Source organism: Parasteatoda tepidariorum, chromosome X2 (assembly GCF_043381705.1).
Source record: "Parasteatoda tepidariorum isolate YZ-2023 chromosome X2, CAS_Ptep_4.0, whole genome shotgun sequence".
NCBI lineage: Eukaryota > Metazoa > Arthropoda > Arachnida > Araneae > Theridiidae > Parasteatoda > Parasteatoda tepidariorum.
The window spans coordinates 24,035,056-24,057,821 of NC_092215.1; the positions used below are offsets into that span (position 1 = coordinate 24,035,056).

A 22,766-nucleotide genomic window follows, 5' to 3' on the forward strand; every position below is an offset into this window, starting at 1 on the left:
GACTAGTTATATAGAATATATATATATAGATCTGCATGTATTTGAAGAAAATATTATAAGATGAAATGAAATAAGTTATTACCTTATAAGAGAATTGAAACTAGCAGAAGAAAACTAAAATCATTTACACGAAATAACATACTAAATAACAAAGCATTACTGGAAATAGCAACCTAACTATCAAAAAGGAAACATATTTCAAAAGAAATTAAAGGGGAATGACGATGCTACCATGTATGTCACTGCTTCCACTATAATTTCTTTTTAAATATATTCCCTTTTTGACAGTTAGTTTTGCTATTTCCAGTAGTGCTTTGTTATTCAGTTTGTAATTTCGTGTTAATGATTTTGGCTTTCTTCTTTTGCGCTAATACTTTTAGTTCTCTTATGAGGTAAAAACTTAATTTATTTCATCTTATAATATTTTCTTCAAAATTTTTTCCAGCTGTTACATTAGCAGCCTGGCGCTGTCGCAGCTTGGAATTTTATATCTTACACTTTTACTTCGATTTTCATTATTTTTGTATTTATGTCTTAAATTATATTATATGCATTTACATAGAATAAAAGTTTGTCCTTAAGAATACCCTATATAGTAAAGAAATGTAATAGAGTGAGCCTTACTTTCTATAGTGTGGGTATAATAGTCCCCCTCTGCATAGTAAAATCCTAAAAATGAATCAAATCCTCGATGGGTAGGTGTGTAGGAATCGTTACAGTGACCTAGATGCCATCTGTAATGTAAATTATTAAATAAAATTTGTACAGTACATAAAGAAGTTAAACTCTGAATAACTGTTTATCAAATGATAGGATTTTCGCATACTTTGCAAATTTATTGCTTCGAAGGATTCACCAAATAAAAGCTTATTTTATGAAGAAAAAAACGCTATAGAAATCCACTCAATTACCTTTCAGAAGGATAGATAAAAAAAACATCAAAGCATGTTTGATTGCCATAGGAAACTGAAAAGAAATGAAAAATGATAATAAGTTCTCCAAGTTTTGTCTGGCAATCAAACAGGTTTTGATGTTTACACATCCGCCCTCCTCAATAATGATTTGTCAGATTTCAGTAGTGTTTATGTTTATTTTCTTAGAGCAGTATTAATTTGTGACAATCAATATGTATACTTTTCTCTCTTAATTTTTGAAAATGATAGTAAAAATATGTATTTATGGTGTCATAAGGGAACAACTTATTTAAACAAGATCAAGATGTAACAAGAGCAGGGTGAATGCCACAATTAATTACAAGTTCCCATAGTTTTTTTTTCTCCTTGAAGTTTCATAATAAAGGAGATAATGTATATATTTTAAAGAGTGTCTCTTGTCAGTTCAAATGGGCTTGACTTAAATTTTCTATTAAAATTTAAATAATTGGACTTTATTTATTTAAAAAATTTTTTTTTTTAATTTCAGTTTCATAAATTTTTTTTAGTCTTTTTGAGTTTTTGGAAAAATAGGAATTATCCGGATTTTCTCATTTCTAGATTTATTTGCTTAAAATGTAAACACTGTTCCTTATTATAAAAATAACAAAAATAACTAAGGAACAATTTTTATTTTCTGCTTGCTGCATGAAATTTTTTAAACGGATTTTGGTTATTTTTATGTCGCTCATTTTTCAAATCTCCAAGCTACATATATTTTTTAAATGACTTTTTTTGTCTATTTTTTGTCGAAACTTACAATTTTAAAAACGTTACATATAACAGGTAGTCGCATAAATTATACACTAAAGATCTAGGGGAGTTGTGGCACATTATCTAAATTGAAATTGCAGGGGAACTCATGCCCGAAAATGCCATCGTACGCAGCTGGGGGCGCTTCCTTATTATGAACTGTTTATTCGTATGTTTATGAGCAGGGAACATAATCGTGAAGTTTTCTCTGGTCTTTTAGACATCGAACTGTCCAAGTTAGACGTCCAAAAGAGGAATTGTAATTATTAGTTTATTGAAGAGTTTAAAAAAGAAGGTTATTGTAATTATAAGCTTTATTGACAAATTTTGTTAAAAAAAAGTATGATGACTATTACTTATATTTAAAATTACGTTAAAAAAGTTATTGCAGTTCTTAGTTATAATAACCAAATATTGAAAAAAAAGAAGTAACATGAATTATTAATCATTACGACTAGTTACGACAAAAAGTTAATGAAGAGTTCAGTAAAAATTATGGTACTTATTCGTCGCATTAACTAGTTAGATAAAAATAGTTAGTGTTATTAATAGTTATATTGACGAGTTATATAGAAAAAGTTACTATAATTCTTAGTGATATTGGCAAATTATGTAAATAAAATTATAATGACAATTAGTTACATTGACGAATAACGTAAATAAAGTTATTGCAGTTAGAGTCAAAATACTCAAATTTTTAAAAAAAATAGTTATTGCAATTATTAATCATTGCGACTAGTTATGTAAAAAAGTTATTGGCGAGTAAAGTTAAAAAAAGTTATTGCAGTTAATAGTTGCATTAATTATTTCCATAAAAAGAATTATAGTAATTAAGTTTATTAAGTTTTTATTAAGTTGTAATATTCTAATTTTTAATAAAAGTTATTAAATAAAACCTATTATAATTTTAGTTATATTGGCAAATTATGTAAAAAATTAAATAAATAAATAAAAATTAAAATAAGAAATAAATAAAAAATATATCAAAACTTACTTTCCTATGATATGAGTTGAATAATGAAGATCTTTTAATTTCTGAGACAAGAAAGGGTATTTAATAGACACTCCTGTTGGTTCCAAAACTATGACCACACAGTTCTAAAAAAATAGAGCTCTCATATTGAAAAATATTTTAAGATTTCAATAAGTTGTTTTGATTGCTTGTCAACTGTTGTGGCAAACTTATGTAATATAAATTTGAGTATAGGGTATTGGAACATACACAATAACTGCCAACTTTTAAGTATATAGCGAAATTTATAGATCAAGATATGGCGAAATACGCTAAGAGTAAAATTAATAATAGCGAACCAAACTTTGGATCGGTCTCCTGACCAAATTACGAGGACCATAATTCTCCCATTGCGGCTACCCCTTATGTTTTGGGGGTCAGAAATCCAAATCCGTTGAAAAAAGGTTCATTTATTCAGCGAAAGTACGTTATTGTGTCTGATTTTGTTACTTAAAATATCGCCCGTACTAATTAATTAGCATATTTGAGGTTATTCCCTAAAATCATTAAGATTTAGTACTAAAACGTGAAGATCGATAATCAGATCGAAAGTTATAGAGGGTGGTCCGTTATTGTTCTGGCACACTGTATACAGCTGCAAGGAACTAAGTGGCTTCATAAGGGGGGTCTAATTGGCCCGGATAAAATTTTGGTTGCTTAACCATATTAGGTGAAAACAGTCATTCAATAAACGAATTTTTTTTACAGTTAACAATTCGAATATCATCTTTTTTTTTTAGTAATTATTAGACTGTTTTTATCAAATATGATAAAGTAACAAATAAATAAATTGCATTTTAACCATATTTTTCGAGAAATTTTTTAACAGTTTAAGAGAAAAAGAAGCAGGCACAACAAGAGCTACCAATAAAAAATATATGAATAGCGCAGGTTTCAACTTACTAATAAATCACCAAAAAAATGAGGGGGTCACAAAAACAAAGAACTAAATTTTCAAACAAAATAAATACAAGAGTTTTCCTTTTGAAAGAAATTTTCATATTGTGAATCTATATCCTTCCAGTGATAGCACAAAAGGTTGTAGAACCGCTTGAAATTGTCCAAAATCAGGTACAAAATGCTCTACAATTTGCAAAAATCGTAAAGGACATTCATATATGAAAAGATACAGATGTTAATGAAGATGATGACTATGATAATTTAGAGACATCTTGGGGGTATAGGGAGGAAACTTGCTTTACTTAAAAAGATTACAGATTGCAAAAATGAAAAAAAAAGAAGCCAAAATACATGAAAATAATGTAAAAAAAATTATCTAACCTGTCTCCCAATGTGGTATGGGTAGTAACCAGTCATAAATGCTGCTCTTGACCTTAAAAAAATATTAAAATTAGTTAACTGTTGGATAAATCATGAAAAGTCTTCTCAAAAATACTTTTGTTTTTAATAGTAAACTTTTTAGTGTTTTTTCATTAAAATATAAGCTTAACAGATTGAAAATTAGTCACTCGTAATGTTTGTAGGGAATCCCTGAATGTGTAAAAAGTAAACAAATAAGGTACGTACTCACGGTGTACATATAGGTTGAACATAACTCTGGTTCATAATAACACCATTTCTAGCCAATTCATCCAAATGAGGCGTTTTCATGTCAGGATTATTCCAACCAACATCATTCCAACCTATAGATGAAAAATAATTCGTTAGCAACATATCGTTATTGTTTGAGGAGATATCATTTACTTAAGCAAAACATTTGTATTCACCAAAATAAATATGTAACCAAAATAAAAGAAAACAAAATCCAAAATAAAATAGATATAATAAAAAAATATCATTTGCATTATTTCATATACATTATAGTTTTTCTTTTTATGTATGTATATATACATAAAAAGAAAAACTATAATATATATGAAATTATGCAAAGGTTATTTTTTATTATATATAAAGCGTAGCTAGCAGAAAAAAAATGTTTAGATGAATTAAATGTAAACGTATTGCGAGTTTATAAACGAGAGCACTTTTCTCATCTTTGCAGTATAGAAATTCCGCGTTTGTGTGTTAAATTAGACGCATTTGTTTTATTTTTGTTTACTATAGCCGTCGTTGAACAGCCGACTCAATTTGAGTTACTTATAATTTTGAACTCAATCCAGAAGTCAAGGGGACTCCTGGATCAAGTAGTGGGTGAAATTTGTCTTCATGGAGGACTTTTTGATAAAACTGATCCGCATTTGCATAACATGGAGGGGAAAACCCACACCTCCCACGGTTATCCCGATGGCAAGGGGATTGTAACCTATAATTCGTCTACAGTTGAAGATATTTTACGTCAGCACTGCGGTTGGTGCGGAATTCGTATTGACCAGCCATCGCTGGGATTCTAGCACGGCTCACCTCATTGGGAGGCAAGCACTCTATCCCCTGAGCCACCACGGTTCTAAATTAGGCTTATTATTTGAATCTTTAGTTTTAAAATCAGTCCAATACATCTAAAAAAACTTTTTTTTGATTCAAAATATTAAGAATTACCCGGAGATTTCTTTATGCTAGATAAATTAGGATCCAAGTGGGTTAAGATAATACCGTATTATTTTGTCAAACGCTTATCCCTAAAAACTCAATTACGAATTTTTACGGAAATAAAAGTGTTGGATCAAAAACAGCTCGGAATAATTTATTTAATTTTATAATCTGCGCTGAACAGCCCAAATTCTGAGTTTAAGACTATCAACGCTCAACTTCGTAGCCTTGTAATTTTCAGCTTTCCACCACGGCTTTAAATTAGGCTTATTATTTGAATCTTTGGTTTTAAAATCAGTCCAATACATCTAAAAAATTATTTTGATTCAAAATACTAAGGAATACCCAGAGTTTTCACTATGCTAGATAAATTCGGGTGCAAGTGGGTTAAGATAATACCGTATTATTTTGTCAAACGCTTATCCATAAGAAATCAATTACGAATTTTTACGAAGAAAAAGCGTTGGATCAAAAACAGCTCGGAATAATTTATTTAATTTTATAATCTGCGCTGAACAGCTCAAATTCCGAGTTTAAGATTATCAACACTCAACATCGTAGCCTTGTAATTTTGAGCTTAACTCAAAAAACAAGGGAACTCTTTAATCAAGCATTGGAACAAACTATATTTCATGAAGGACTTTTTGAGGGAACTAACCCGCACTTGCGTTACACAGAGAGGAAAACCACGAAAACCTCCCACGGTTAGCCCGCAGTAGCTCATGGGATGTTTTACGTCAGCACTGTGGTCGGTGTGATCCGGGAGCAGAATTTGCATCAACCAGTCACCTCTTTGTAAGCGAACGTTCTATCCCATGAGCTACTGCGGCTCTAACTCGGAATAATTGATTTTTCTTTTTGTGATATAAAAATTTGGATGTTCGTAAGTTAAAATAAAGCCTTATTATTTGAGGCATTTGATTTTAAAACGAGCTTGATTTATAAAAAAAAAAATAATAATCTAGGTGTTGTTAAACGTTTGTCATTTAAGAGACCATGAATCTAGCGAAAAGCTGTTTTTTATTTAAAATAATTAGGAATGATCCAAATTTTTGTTTTGCATTATACTAAAGTAGGTGTTAATGAAGTAAATTAAACTTTTATTATTTGAGGCATTTGGTTTTGAAAACAGCTAAATTCATTAAAAAAAACATTAACCTCTATATTATCAAACGATTATCGTTAAAGAGGTAGTAACGAATGAAAAATGGTAGTGATGTTTTTGATCTTTCTATGAAACTTTAAGTTTCTGATATTTAATTTCTGAGAGACGATAAAAAAGAAATTCGTTTGTTCGAAAAATTTGTATAAAAATCGAAAATGGAATTTAGTTAAAAGAAAGAATATATAATAATCGTCATCTAAAATTGAAATTCATTATTTAGGAAAAAAAACATAAGAAAATCATATCAACTTAAAGTAGAATTTATTTACTTGTGTAAAAATTAAAATAATAATAATAATAATCATAATGAATAACAATAATGATAATAATAATAATTAAAAAAAGCAATAGAAATAATAGCAATAAAAATAAGGAAAATAATAACAATAAAACTAATAATAATATAATAATAATAATAAAATAATAATAATTAAATATATAATAAAGAATAATAATAACAAAAATAATAATAATACAAAGACATTTTTATTTTTTTAAGCCGTTTTTGTTCTAAACAATAAAAAAAATTGCTTCTTTTTTCATCAAAAAAAGTGCAGATGTGAATGGGGTAAAATGACTAAAAACATTAAATAATATTATTTAAAAACTAAAAACCTAAAAATATTCATGCCATGAAATTACTCACCTAAATCATCAGCAACTATAAAAAATATGTGAGGTCTTTGTGCCATATGAATGAAATTGCTAATATTCAATAACGTTAAAATTGTTATATAAATAGTTTTTCTTAAGCTCTTCATGATTTCTAAACGAAAAAGAAGAAATCGCCAACTTTCCCCCATCTTTAAATTAGAAAAATGCCGGCTTAGAGTTAATCAAAAGGTCAATGTATTTGGTACGAAGAATTCCGATGTTCGAACCTGTCAAACAAGTGTTTAACTTTGAGGTTGATCTTTGAAGGCTCTGCCATTATATAAATAATGTTTTTTAGCGAATAATTACTACTTTTATAACTGTTGTAACAGTTATTCGCGACTGTTAGGTACAGTTTTGCTCACTTTTAGACTGCGTCGTATGTGCTTATTATGAAAACGCTATGCAAAGAAAAACTACAGTTATGTAGAAATGAAAAGAGCTTGTGATATAACTGTTTAAAGTCTGAACTGTTATTACACCCCAACCCTGCTATAACGATCCCGAGATATAGCGGAAACTCAGTTATAGTAAACTTTTTTAGGGGTGTTGTCTGAACTGCTATTTAACTCTTCGATGCAGATGGGACATCGGTGTCCGTTTTATATATTTTTTCTGACGATCTAATTGCAAGTTAAAATATATTTTGGTATTTTTTAATTATAAAAAACAGTATAAAAGTTAGTAAAAAATCTGTTAGATTATCTGGATTATATTTGTACTAAAATATGAAATCCAAAAAAGTAATTTGAAAATTTTTGTTCATTCGTATTCATAAATTTATTAATAATAATTGATTTCGTAAATTAAAGAAACTTCAATGATGAATAACTGTTTCAATATCTGAATAACTGGAAATAAGTATAAATTTGAAAAATTATTGTTTGGAAGAGAGCCGCGTGTGGAAGATTTTACCTTTAACGCAAAAAAAGACAACGGTGTTTCATACTGTATTTCAAAACCATAAATTATAAAAATGCTAAATATAATATTTTTCACTTCTATTGACTCAAATTGATAAAAAATTATGAAAAAAGTATTAACAATAGGATAAATAAAAATTCTGCGACCAAGTGTTTACTAATGTTTTCTTTTTAACGCTCATAGTGGGTAGAAGAGAAGTGTGTTTAGATTGGGTAGTTTGTTTATAGTGAACTTAAATTTCATTTTAGTAGTTATTTAAATAAAAGATACAAAATTTTCAGTTTTATGTGATAAGTTCAAAAATAAATAATTTTGACTTTTGATGAAAAGAATAATAACATACATTAATAGATATTATAAAGGGGCTGCTAGTAATTTCCTTTTATTTATTGAGTTCTATTGCTACGTATTATCGCTGTAATAAATAATACGGGTATTTCAACAAATGCACATAAGACAACTAATTGCTCGCAAAGAAATTCCGGTTTTAAATTGTAATTTTCTAGAAAAAGAAAACCAAGAAGATAAACATCAGAATAATTCCAAAAATCTGAGGATGTCGGAAAATTCGTTATAACTTCTTGTAACTTATTCAACTTCATTATATGGTGAATATTTTGTATGTTATTTAACGTTTTAATAAAAATTTTGTTCTAAGAAGAAATTCGTTGCTGGGAAATTTTACTGTCCCTAGTTAGTTAATGATTTATAAGGAAATTGTGTACTAACGCAATCATTACTTCCAGCATTATGCTAAAAAAATATTTTTTTCAAAGAAATTGGTTGTTGTTAATTTACGTCGCACTAGAGCTGCACAATGGGCTATTGGCGACGGTCTGGGAAACATCCCGGAGGATGATCCGAAGACATGCCATCACAATTTTGATACTCTGCGGAGGGGATGGCACCCCCGCTTCGGTAGCCCGACGATCTCAAAGAAATTGGATACACGCTTATAAAATTCTGGCAAAATTACCGTACTCTATGGTAAAGACATTTTTAGTAAAAAAATTTTAATATGGTAATTTTTTCGTTCATATGGTAAATGGTTTAGCAAAATTTCTGGCTTTCAAAATTATAGTTCTTATTACCACACATTTAGTGAAAAATGCAAAACTGATACAAAATAAAAAACTGATAACTAAATTTATCAAATATTAACACACATTATAAAACAATACTTCATTGTTAATTTTACTAAAATTATCACTAAAGTGCTTCGGTTTAAAGTACCAACCTTTTTGGTGTTCCCATGAAGCTAAAAATACGGTAAATTTTACCATATTCTGGTAGTCCTGATCATATGCTTTTTTTCTCAGTGTAGAGAACCATTGTTTATTGTAGACTTATTGTTGGGTCCGCGTATGGTTCACGATAGCGGAGTTCAACTGTATAACCCTTTAAAACCCAGTAACCAATATATTGAACATTGGGTGCAATTTTATGACTTAAATAATATTTAAAAGTTTTTTCTGTTTCTGAACAATGAAAAAAACTGTATTGAGGGTTTCGGGGGGCTTTTGCAAACTTTGAAGGGATGCGAGCAATGTTTAAAAAAAGGATATTTCAGTTTTGGGGGCCCCTGCAGTTCTCAAGGCCCTAAGCTATAGCCCATCTAGCTTATACAAAATTCCGACCTTAACAAAATTGCACCAAATGTTGTCGATCTATTGGACGCAGTGTTTCAGAAGAATAATTAATCAACAACTATTAGCACTTCATAGAAGAAAAATAAAAAGAAAGAAAAAAAATCTGCATGCCATGGAAATTTTAATACTTTTTAGCAAATCTAATGAAAATTGTATAAGTTATCTTCACTGAAAGTATAAAAAATATTGTTTTGAAAAAAAGCCATTTAAAATTTGGAAACCTTTATTTCATTCATATATGCGTCCATGAAAAAGTGCTGTAAATCTTATTTATTTGAATTCCATCTTATATTTAAGACTTATTTTTTTATTCTTCTAGGATAAAATTCTTGAATTTATAATCAAATTTGTGAAAGTAAAAAATTGATCCATTTAGAAAATTTTTCATTGATCCTATCTTAAAGAATATAATGTACAGAAAGTAGCAGTAAAATTAAAATTATAGTATTAAATTTCATTTAATTTTTCTAAATACTTAAAAATAAAAAAAGAAATTCTCTGACATTTTTGTTTTAAAATCATTAATAAACATTTCACTTCTTGTTATAAACTCAAATAGGGCTCCTTTAAGACCAAGGTTCCACGACAACCGTACTTGCAATAAGCATAATACATTAGAGTGCGTGTCAGAGATGTCAATGACACAATCTTACTCTTTGTAAGGCAAGATGTGTTGTTAAGTAACCTAAAACGCAGTTAGTTAAAAGTGTTAAAAAATAAATTCTTTACTGAAAAAAAATGCTTTTCATTGAATATTTAAAACATTTACTGAAATGTTCTATTTTCAAAGTCTTCAACTAACTAAGCGTTTTTTCAAAAATCGTTTTTAAAATAAAAAATACTCCGAACCATCCTTGAAAAAAGAAAAAATGCTGACGAAACCACAACATGTTGCATAATCCTGTTGATGTTTCTTTTTCTAAGATCGAGACAGTGTTTATGCCTGGATTGCCGACGAAAGAATCTTTTGGATTATCTGTCCATCCTTTGCCAACTGCGCAAGGGCTTTGGCCGAATCTTTCTATTTAGAGAACTTGAAGAGGAGAGCGGAGCACGTGCTTTATGAAAGTGACGCAACCGTTAATACTTACAACACAAAAGCCAACTGAGACGTAATCACCAAACTTTTGTGTATCTGCCAAAGCAGGTAGAAGGGTCTTCACCTAATGGCTTACTATGACATTTCATTCAAAGCATCGGTTGAGAGTGTTTTATTAATGAAACATTGACGAATTAACTTATGGAGGTACTTTTTGAAAGTGCTGGTCCTGGAGTACATTGCTACTCTCCATTTCTGAAATCTCAATCAAAAAATATAACATTTAGCTTAGAAGAACTTTGTAAGAACGTTATTTTGAAATGCATAACTCTACGGAGGTTAGCAACATGTGTTATGGAACTTCCATTACCAAAGCGTTTAGCACAGTATATCACTGAATTAACAACAATGGATTTCGAACAAATAGAATGTGCTCCTTTCTGCGATATTTTCAGCTTAAATTTCTTCCACAGAGCTTTAACATATCGTGTGATGTGTTTAAGAGATGGACAGGAATACATGATTTCTTATGGTTATAGTCCAGTGGAAGATCTAAAGCTAATATATAGCCATGAAAAATGGGTGCAAGCACAACATAAAAACATAATGTGCATTTGTGCCACTGTGAAAGATCTAACGACTGAAAACGTTTTTTATGTTTACGACCAACCTTATGCTTCTCTAGAACAACTGTGGAATGTGTTTTGCAACAGAAATCAAATGATTCCAGACATATTTTTTATTCGGTTGACAACAGATGTTTGTGAAGCTCTTAGGTACATATTGCTTCAAGGATTACGGTATAACTGTTTTGGTTTAGATAATATATTTGTTGTTCATGACAGACTGGTGATTGAAAATGGTCTTATGAGAAAAAAAACTATATTCCTTGTAAATGACAATAAAAGAACGTGCTCGGAGGAACTAAACATGATTCACGATTTGTCTAGCGTATTGAAGCAATTGTTGGAGAGTTCAAACAGTAAAATTTCGCAAACTAATATTCTAAAAAACATTCTAGATGCTTTAGAAAATCATGAAACAATCAGTGGTGTTCTTCAAACGATGAATTCTTTTGAAACTGAAACTAATTCTTTTTCGTTTTGGCAACTGACAAGAAGCTTACTTGGAAGTGACTATTAAAAATGTTCCTAAAAGCTCAAATATTTTTATTTCCTTTTTATTTATAGGAAACTTGTTTTGGTGTAAAAGACGAGTTCATTGTGATAATTGATACGTTTTAAATTGTTCAATTCACAACCAAGTATTATCAAAATGTTTTGTAAATATACGAACGATTTTCTTGTGATAAAGGCATGGTTTGGAAAAATCGAGAAAACAAAATGTGTTTCTATGTATATGAAATTAATAATTTAATTTATATAAATGCTGAGTTTTGAAAATTAAACTCTGATAAAAATTTGTATTTTGGTAATCAAAAAATTCAAATCCACAAAATTCACATATTTAAATTATTTTGTGTAAAAGTCTATGTATTATATTTTCTTCAAATTTTTAATTCATATTGATAAAGTAGATATGGTAATGGGATGATAATCACTTTAATAAGACCACTCTGGTCTTATCAAAGTGATAAGAATTTCAATTGCGTTTAAATGACATAATATTAATGATCAATCTGTATCTAATTTTAAATGAAGAGTAATTTGGTAAAATTTTAGAATTACAAGTAATTTTAAAAATCTAAAGTCAATAATATTTGTTAATTAAAGATGATGAATTCAATTAATGTCAAGGATGATCTTACTTAATTTTTATTAAAAAAAGTATTAAAAATAATAAACCACAATATATTAGTAATTGTGTTATGTAATGTGAATATATTCATTTTATGCATTACCATTTTTGAAAATGTGCTATGATTAGTTATAAGTATAAAATAATAATTTTGTAAGCTTTGATTCACGAATCAAGCAATAGTATCTTGCACTTTTTACCACACATATTTTCCTTATATATTGCTGTTTATACGAGTAGGTTATGGTTGGCAGTAATTTTGAAGCATTAATTTCGACGGACAAGGTGCATGAACCAAGTAAGTCAAATTTCCAATTTATTTAAAATCCATTTTTGACAATGGACAATATAGCTCATTGGCAATGGATAATATAGCTCAAAATGAATGTTTAAAAAAATGGATTAAACTTAAAATGACTTCATTTTTGACAAGAATTACAAAAATATAAGTAAACATTTTTTTTTTTTAAAGTGGGTATTCAGTAAACTTATAACGTTTAAAAATTTTATAATTAAGGAATTTATAATTTCTCTATTTCGCAAGAAATTTTATTTAAATTTAAAGATTTAAATTGAATAAAGATTGAATTGTTGAAAACGATTTAACTTGCATAGACTATTTATATTTCATAAAATGCTCTTATTTTAATGTTTGATACAATTACATTTGATATTTTTTAGATTGTTTAAACATAAGGTAATGTTTAGGTTATAAAAGTAATTTGCAGACTACAAAAAACTGTTGTAGAAAGGAACATCTTTTAATTTCTAACAATACTGGTTAATTTGCGCAGGCGCAGTATTAACTGCGAAGTCTAATATTACTTAACAACAATCAAGAAGAAAATTACTTGAACAACAGCAATGTTTATGTGTCGCGTATTAATACTTTATACAAAATTAGTTACAATTTATTCTAATCAGCATATCAAAATATACATAATTAAATTTAAAAAAATAAGCAAACAATTGAGCAGATAAATAAACAGATAAATAATAAAGAAATAAAGTAGTTAGAAAAAAAGAAAATACCCGAATAACTTTCGATCTAATGATCTGATTTTCTCATAATGGAATATAATATTCATAGTTGGGTATGAACTTTAAAAGTATTAATTAATTAGTGCAGATGGCATTTTAAAATTCTTTCTGAAAAACACGATTCTTTTTGAATAAATATACCTTACCTTATTTGCGCGATAGTTATTATAAAGATAATTACAAAGATATCTTATCCTAAGATAAATAAATTAATTAATTGTTAAAAATAGTTTTTTATAATTTATTATTTCATTTAATCAAAAAATTTTGCCTTATAAACTTTTAGATTCAAAAACGTAGAATTTGAACGAAATAGGTTGAAAAGTTAAGGAATAAAATTTCTAAAAAGTAGTATTTTTACTTTTTATATTTTATTTTTCGAAAACTATTTGATTGCTGGACTAAACTTTTCAATGTAGGCATTCAAAAATGCTTAGTGTAAAAAGTTGTCGAAATTTACCTTCCACACAATTCACAAAGCATTAAATTATTATTAAATTAAACAGTAATAAAATTATAAACAATTATTTTCATTTAATCTTTTGATAAACGAATTCCATAATTGTGTGCAAATGTTTTTTAATTCGCTAATATAGTTCGAGAGATATTCCAAAAAAAAAAAAAAAAAATCATAATAAATAAATTTAAAAAAACTGCAGATTTTAATTTTTTGCGCACTTTTTTGAACTTTTGAGACCAAGTTTCCCGAATTTTACCTTTCTCTAATATTTGAGAATCAAATATTCGAATCCGTCTAACAAAATGTGAATTCAAAGAAATACGTTTCTTGTATCTGATTTTGTAAGTAAAACTATCGCCAAGCTAATTACTGGACATATTTAAGTTTTATTTCTCAAACGATGAAGATAATGCACCTTAATAAATACTGCCACGCTAATTACTGGGCATATTTAAGTCTTATTTCTCAAACGATAAAGATAATACACCTTAGTAAATATCGCCACGCTAATTGCTGGGCATATTTAAGTTTTATTTCTTAAACAATAAAGATAATACACCTAAGTATATAAAAATCCAATCATTAAACCAAAAGTTATTAACTTTGGTCTATTTTTTCGGGGTTACTGTAAAAACAACTAATTAAAGGGTTAATTTTTATTTTATTTTATAACTGTGGCTGGATATCCGACCCAATTGTTTAGGTTTACGACTACTAATGTTCATCTTCGTAGCCTTGTAATTTTGAACCCAATCCAGAAGACAAGGAAGCTTCTGGATCAAGTATTGGGAGAAAATTGCCTTCGTGGAGGACTTTTTAATGAAACTAACCAGCATTTGCGTTACATGAAGAGGAAGACCACGAGAAACTCCCATGGTTAGCCTGACGGCAAGGGGACTTTAACCCATGATCCGTCTACCACTGAGGAAATTTCACGCCAGCACTGTGGTTAGTGCAAGCCGGAGTGGAATTCGTATCCACCAGCCATCGCTGGGATTCGAGCCTGGTACACCTCATTGGAAGGCGAACGCTCTATCCTCTGCGCCATCAAGGCTCTAAAGGGTTAATATTTTTTTATAACCATCGTTGAACAGCAGACCCAATTTTGGGTTTACAACTATTAATATTCAACTCCGTAGTCTTGTAATTTAGAACCAAATCCAGAAGACAAGGGAACTCCTAGATCAAGCATTGGGAGAAATTTGCTTTCGTGGAGAACTTTTTGATGGAACTAACCCGCATTTGCGTTACATGGAGAGAAAAATCAAGAGAACCTCCCACGGTTAGCCTGACGGCAAGGGGACTCTAACTCATGATCCGTCTACCACTGAGGATATTTCACGTCAGCACTGCGGTCGGTGCAAGCCGGATGCGGAATTCGTTTCCCAGCCATCACCGGTTAAAGGGTTAATTGTAAAACAATGACAGGCTTCTACGTTTTTTAACCAGTTTGCAAATTTGTTTCAACTGCAACATAAAAGCGACATTTTTAAATAACGCTAAGTGTTATCTGTTTTGTATTAATTTGAATTATTATTTTTGCGCTTCTGTTAAACATAACCTCCAAATCATCAGAAAAATTCTAAAATAAAAGTCTCAAAGAGATTTTAGAATTTTCTCCCAAAAAACAGAATTTATACAACTTATATACTTGTGATTATTTTACTCTATGTCACTAAATTAAAAAAAAAAAAAATGCAAAACACCTTTGCTTTAAAATGTTAAATTGGATTTATATTTCGTGTTTCGGTTAAACACCGTTTCCAAATCATCAAAAAAATCCTAAAATAAAAATCTGTAAGCGATCTTAGAATTTTCTCCCTAGAAACTAACTTTTATACACTTCTACTTGGTGACTTGTGATTGTTTTGCATTATACTACTAAATTAAAAAAAAAAAAAACTCTGAAACTCTTTTCTTTTATAATCCTTAAGTAAGTATAAATAATATCTCTCTAACAGATTATAAGTTAAAAATGTTAACATTTGTTAGAAATATAAGTAATTTAGTTAAGAGAAGGAGGGGATGGGGAGGAGGTGGTAGATAAAGAAATGCTAATACAGTTTTAGTAAAGCCGAAAAAATAAATTGAATGTGGAGCTTTAAAGCGATTTAAGGCTGAAAGTAACAAATTATAAACCAAATATGATAATCTGGTCAAGCGTCATCAAGCATATATTTTCATTGATTCATGTGAAAATTTGAATTTATCATAATAAATTAAAACATTTGAAAAACAGGTAAGTTTCTTTTCTTATCATTTTTATATAAAGTGGGTCGATAAAAGAATTATAAAATTTTCAGGGGTCGATGATCAAAAAAGATTGGCGTCTCCTGGTTTAGAGAGTCATATAGGAGTACTTTCTTTATTACCACGTTTATATCAACTTGCCTTCGTGTATATCTGTTCGGGTGGAATTTTGTAATCAATTTTAAACTAACTTCCCGACTAGCTACAGACTTAAAATTTGGCACATAGTTCAGAATTGGATGACAATGCATGAAAATGAGGAGAAAAAAGACATACAAAGTAAAATAAAATTAAAGAGAAATTAATATTTTCGCGATTGTCCTTTGTTGTCGATTTGATTATTTCAAATTAGTGTCACATGTCAGTTGAAAAGTTTTGTGTACAGTGAGTGAAAAAATTGAGATTTTGGAAGTGAGTGCAAAAAAAAATAATAATAATATTTTTAAAAACCACGTTTTTGAATAATAATTAAAAAACAAAAATTTGAAAAACGAAAAGCGTGGGGGGCATGAAATACATAACAGTACATATGCACATACATGTACACAATTTCTTACTCATACACATGCACAATCACATCCACATACATATGCATGTACACAAACATATTCCACATACACATCCACGTTCAGATACAATTACAGATGTACATACTCATATTCTCATGAGCACACATACTGTTACTGTTATGTATTTTAGCTCCCCACGTTTTTCGTTTTTCAAATTTTTGTTTTTTAATTATTATTCTCCACTACAAAAACGTGGATTTTAAAAATATTATTTTTATTTCGATTTTTGATTTCAATTTTCGGGTGCTTATATAAAATAACCCGTTTTTTGTTATTATAGGATAATTATATATAATAAAAGCTTTTGTTTTCCAAAAATTAATGCTATTATTTACTAATATTTATTTATAATATAATTAGTAGCCTTTTAATAAACGATGGCACCAAAAACTCGAATAATCCTTATTAAAGCTATGGTAAGTACTTACTACCAACTTCATGAATTATTAAATATGGATGGGAAGCTATTGTCCCAGGTACGGTTTGTGCTGCCATCTGCTAATAACTCCAGAAAATACGAAAAAATGAAAGACTTTGTTTACGAAATATGGGTAACAGTAAAGGTTAGCATGGGATCAAGAAGATAGGCCAAAGCTGGGAAGCTATTTTCTCATGTGTGGCGTGAGTTCGTTTATTTGATAATTTCTTCCCTAGTTTATTTGAAGTTATAAACACAGAATTTATAAATTTAGTTATTGATAAATACAGAAGTTCAAGTATATGGCCAATTCAGTCCAGTAAAATTTTGAAAAAAAAAATGGTCATCAAATTTAGAATAATTTTAGGGAATAAGCTAGATGAATTTTTTTTTATATAAATCATTCTCAACCCCAAAAATATTTTAATATAACATTACTAGAAAGAAAAACACCATAAAGAGTTAAGAGTACACGGAACCTGAAGAATCATGAAATTTTCGAATAAATAGTTTTATCTAAAAAACAAAGACATTTTATGTTTGCTATTGAGTATCGAAATTTTCTTTAATAAAAACAGTTTTTAAAGACATTATAAAAATTATGTTGGCAATTAGCATAATTAGATTTTTATTCGTAATTTTTTTTTAATTTTCAATCTTCTTCTTTTACTTTCAGATGCAAATGGCATCTCAATATTTGATTAATATTCTATAGGTTTGATGAGAGCTTCATATAATGATTTAAAAAGATAACTCAGAATTTTTTTGCTGTTGAAATAATCATTATTAAAACTTTTTGTTATTTGAGTGCATTAAAATGCATAATTTTGCATAGAAAAAAGGCTTAAAAGTGATTTTAAAATATTTTCTATACAGTGTTAAAATAAAAATAAAAAATAGTTTTCTAATGTTTTATAACAATTATGTTGGAAATTTACATAATTAGAATTTTTTCCCAAAAAATTACTCTTAATTTTCAATTTTCTTCTTTTACTTTTAGACGCTAATAGCGTCTCATTTTTTAAAAATCAATTTTCATATAAGTTTGATATGAGCTTCATATAATAATTAAAAAGATAAATGTGTATTTTTTTTTTGTTGAAATAATTATTATTAAAACTTTTTGTGATTTTAGTCCATCGAAATGCATGATTTTGCATAAAAAAAGTATTAAAAGTGTCTTTTTTCTTTTTTTCTTCTTCTTCTTTTTTGATTTTCTGAAACACTGCTAAAATTAAAAGAAAACTGATTTATGTATTAATTTGTATTCTTATTATGCTTCAATAGATATAATTCGAAGATTTTTTTTGTTTTTTTTTGTCGCGATTTGTGACTCATGAGGAATTTTTATTTTTATTGTCACAGAATTTTTATACATATTGCTGGATATATCAAAAGAAATTCTTTTAAATTTAATAAATGTTTCAAAATTAAGCTAAGCAATTCAAAAAATTTACAACGGAATTTTACATCAGTTTAAATTATAGGAATAAAAAAAAAAAAAAACTCAAACATTTTTAAAGTCACGAGCAATGTTTATTATCCTATCAGACGAATAAAATGCCTAGATATTTTTTTCCACAGATAGTGCGCAAACATCTCTAAATAGCTTTTAATAAACTTTTTATATTTAAGCACACACCATGAAAAGAAAATGAATATAAATTAATAAGTTAAAAAAAGTTTCTATATTAATGCTCCACAAAAACGCAAATACAAAAGTCTTTTCAAAGAAAATCTCATTTAGCAGTCGCTTCTTTTATTAACAATCATTAAGCTTAGTTCCAAAGAAGAACGGACACGCACATTCTTGTTTAATATTAAAAAGTATCTAATTTAAGCTCCATTTTCATTTACCTAGCCTCACTGTAGATGGCGCACCTTTCAAAGTGTCCCAGATCAATAGTGTTATTGCAGTGAAAGCAACGTTCGGGAGCTTTCAGAAAAGTATCTGAATGTTGACTGAGAGCAGCGAGGAATTTCATGAAGAAAAGATGGGCGGTAGTCATGATCCCAAATCAGATTTGGGAGTTGGGACTACTGCTGATGGAGACATTCGTTTTCCAGGAGAGACTAGTAGATCGAAAATATACGAAGAAAAAAAGCAGAATAAAAAATTAGTTCGACTACTTACTGTTCTTGCTTATGTATTCTCCGTGTCCTTGGCAGCTATAGTACTTTCTCTGTACTATGTTTTTTTGTGGAATCCAAATATGCAACGCAGCAATTATACTGACGGGACTCAACCATCTTCGCAAGTTTTACAAGCATCGATGGATATGACAACCTTGCCCACGACTCCTGGTTCGATTTCGGTTGTTGACAGCAAAAGCAAACGATATTTTCGAAAAGGAAGAAGAAATGGTCGTTTGACAAATTCCATTTGAAAAGTGTGACTAACTGTTTCATCTCAAACCTATGATCAGAGTAGTTTGCTTTTGGTTCAGAAGCGAATATGTAAAGATCCTGACTTCCTATTTCCAAAATATCAGATTCGATTTTCCATGATTGACAGCAAAAGCAAGCGATATTTACGAAAAGGAAAAAGAAGTGGTCGTTTGACATATTCCATTTGAGAAATGTTACGTATTTTATCACAAACCCATGAATAGAATAGTTTGCTTCGGTTTCAGAAGCAAATGTATAAAATGCAACAAGATCTTATCTTCCCATTTTCAAAGTCTTTCTATAAATCCATTGTTTGGCAATAATATTTGGCATTTTGTGTCATTGATATTGGCACTTAATGTAAAAAAAATTATTCCCATTATACACGTGAGTGAAAATTTTCACAATAATTGGTTTTAGAGATTTTAAGATATGAGGAAGTATCTGTAATCTATACATTAGTTGTATTTTAAAATTTCATCAGTATATATATATATTTTAATAGATATACTTGAGCACAATATTCAGAATTGAGAAATGAAATGCTTAAAAGAATTTCTCAATTATTTAAAATAAAACATTCCATTTCAATAATATTTTGTATGTTAATATTTATTGAAATACAATTTCTATAAATAATATACTTAATTTGTGAAATAAAATGTTCCAAATACACTTTTAAAACGTAAGTAAAAAAAGTGCTTAACTCTTTATTTTTAAATAATATTGGTAAAAGGCAAACATAAATAATTTTACAATGAATCACGCTATTTTAAAGTAATAATGAAAAGAGTAAGTGCCTTTATATATTATTCTATTAATTTGATATACATGAATATAAAATAGACTATAAGAATTCATCAATGCTTTTAAAATATCATCATAATAGATGAGTGCATGGTAATCTGAGATTTATTATTAGAAATGCATTACGGGAAAACATAGTTTAAAAATGAAATATTATGAAAAAATATGAATGTAGCCATGAAAACGTTTTAAAATTTTTTAAGGAATTTTAATGTTTCTTAAACTCTAAAAACTTGTTTCCCATGATCTGATATAAAAATGATAAGTGACGTAATTTGTTCTGATAGTTTATTAGTAATAGTAATTACTACAAATAAATGCAGTAACTTTTAGCTTACCCTGAAGCAGTAAACTAGCGTAATTGTTAATAGATTCTAAATCAGATGATTTCATAAAATATTATCATACATTTACATTTTATTGGTTTTAATGATCTAAAAAAGAATTTTAATTTTTTTACATTAATTTAATTTGACTTTCGTAAAAAAGTTTTTAAAATTGTTAAGTTTTCTTAAAAACTTTTTTTAAACTTGATTTTAAAGATTTCAAATATATATATTTTTTTTACATAAAATAAATTTAAATTTTGTTAAATTTTTGAATTTGTGATAGTTTACTAGTAATAGTAATTACTACAAATAAATGCAGTAACTTTTAGATCATCCTGAAGCAGTAAGACAGCGTAATTGTTAATAGATTATAAAATCAGACGATTTCATAAAATATTATCATACATTTGCATTTGAGTGGTTTTAATGATCTCAAAAGAATTTTTACTTTTTTACATTAAATTAATTTGAATTTTATAAATAATCTTTTAAAATTTTTAAGTTTTCTTGAAAACTTTTTTTAAATTTTATTTTAAAGATTTCAAAAATAATTTTTTATTTTTTTTGCATCAAATAAATTTAAATTTTGCTAAAAATATTTCAATTTTTTTTTTTTTAATTTTTATATTTCCTTATTTTAGAATATTTTAAAGAATTTAAATGTTTTCTTAACTCCAAAAATTCCTTTCTCACGATTTGAAATAAATGCCTGTGATATTTGATTGTAATTTGTTCCTTTATTTTCTTGGTAATAAAGCTCCAAATAACAAGTGCTATTTTTAAATTATTCTCTAATATTTAAACTCCATAATTGTTATTTATTCTTAAATAAGGTTTCTTAAAATGTTATCATGTATTTGCAAATGGTTTTAGTGGGAAAAAAAATTGTTTTAAGAACTTAAAGAATTGTTTAATTGCTTTCTGATTTTTTTAAATATTGTTCTTTTTTTTAAGTAATTTTGTTTTAAATAATTTTATCTTTTATTTTTTAAAGAATTTTGTTTTTTATTTTTTAAAGAATTTTAATATTTTTTAAATTGTAATATTTAAAATGATGCTCCCTGTTAATTTTATAAAACCCTGTAACTAAAGAGCTCCATGATTGTTCATTTTTTTAATAATTCAGTTGATTTCATAAAATATTGTTATATTTTTGAAGAGAAATATTTAAATATTTGAGAAAAGGTTTTTTTTTCAAATGTAGTTCCAGCACCTAAAATTTCTTATTTTTTTAAAACTAGTTTACCATGATTCGAAATGTATGACTATGCTATTTTATGCTCTATATTTTCTAATAATAATGCTCCAAATAACCACTATCATTTTTTAATTACACAGCAATAATAAATGTCCCAAAATTTTAATTTATTTTTAAATCAAAAGACATCATAAACCATTATCACGTGATTGATATATTATTAATGATATGTCCTAGAAAATTTGAGCTGCATTTAATGAATACCTAATTTTAAAAAAATTCAGACTTACTGCATCTTTGTAACATAAAAAGATTGTAGTTTATTTATTTATTTTATACGAAACGTCTCCGAATCTCAAGTGATCCAAAATATAAATTAATTATATTTTTATCAAGAGAAAAAAAAATCTTTTTTTGTATTTTTTTAAAGTCCTATAATTTATACATAAATTTATTCCTATCGAAGTTATTTTTTCTGAAATTAATACTTTTTAATGAAAAAATTGTCAAATAATTTGAAGTTTTTAGTAATAAGAAGTAAATATTATTCATGCTAATCAACGTAGAACATTAAATATTTAAAAATAAGACTTTTAAGTTTTTATATGTTTTATGTTTGACAACATTAGATTTCTGAAAAAATTTTGTAAAGCTCAACAAGTATAATTATGTGGTACTTAATTTTGCTCATTTTTGTTATTTTGATAATCATGAGCATGATGAATCACGTGATTTTATTTTTGTTGATTTTACAGCATATATTATTATTTTTAATCAAAAATATAACTCATATACAAAAATAGGATTACACAGCTTTTGAAGCAGGGACCTAATTCGGCCCTTGACGATCAGTATTGGAACCTCCTCCTTCTAACAAAAATCAATAGCAAAAACGCTAAATTTACAATATTGAAATTCCAAAATGTATGAGTA

General features: G+C 27.8%; 2 protein-coding genes across 3 annotated transcripts in view; one reads left to right on the forward strand and one right to left on the reverse strand.

The window, feature by feature from the left end:
- The window catches only part of LOC107455078 (arylsulfatase B), a 28,038-nt gene extending 20,875 nt beyond the window's left edge, over positions 1-7,163 (reverse strand). Inside the window, exons 1-5 of one of the 2 annotated variants that reach the window (XM_043056367.2) lie at positions 6,996-7,163; positions 4,229-4,340; positions 3,979-4,030; positions 2,680-2,783; positions 625-734 (exon numbers count right to left, since the gene is read on the reverse strand). In XM_043056367.2, coding sequence (XP_042912301.1) covers positions 625-734; positions 2,680-2,783; positions 3,979-4,030; positions 4,229-4,340; positions 6,996-7,152 — 535 coding nt within the window. In that variant the 5' untranslated portion in view covers positions 7,153-7,163. Of the gene's footprint in view, positions 1-624; positions 735-2,679; positions 2,784-3,978; positions 4,031-4,224; positions 4,341-6,995 lie in introns of those variants that run through there. The other variant, XM_071188140.1, reaches the window with a different exon arrangement.
- A 3,096-nt stretch (positions 7,164-10,259) lies between these two features.
- LOC107455080 (uncharacterized) lies at positions 10,260-12,039 on the forward strand. The gene has a single exon (XM_016072502.3). It carries the CDS (start codon positions 10,817-10,819, stop codon positions 11,756-11,758), a length of 942 nt encoding a protein of 313 aa, XP_015927988.1. The 5' UTR covers positions 10,260-10,816; the 3' UTR covers positions 11,759-12,039.
- Positions 12,040-22,766: the final 10,727 nt, after the last annotated feature.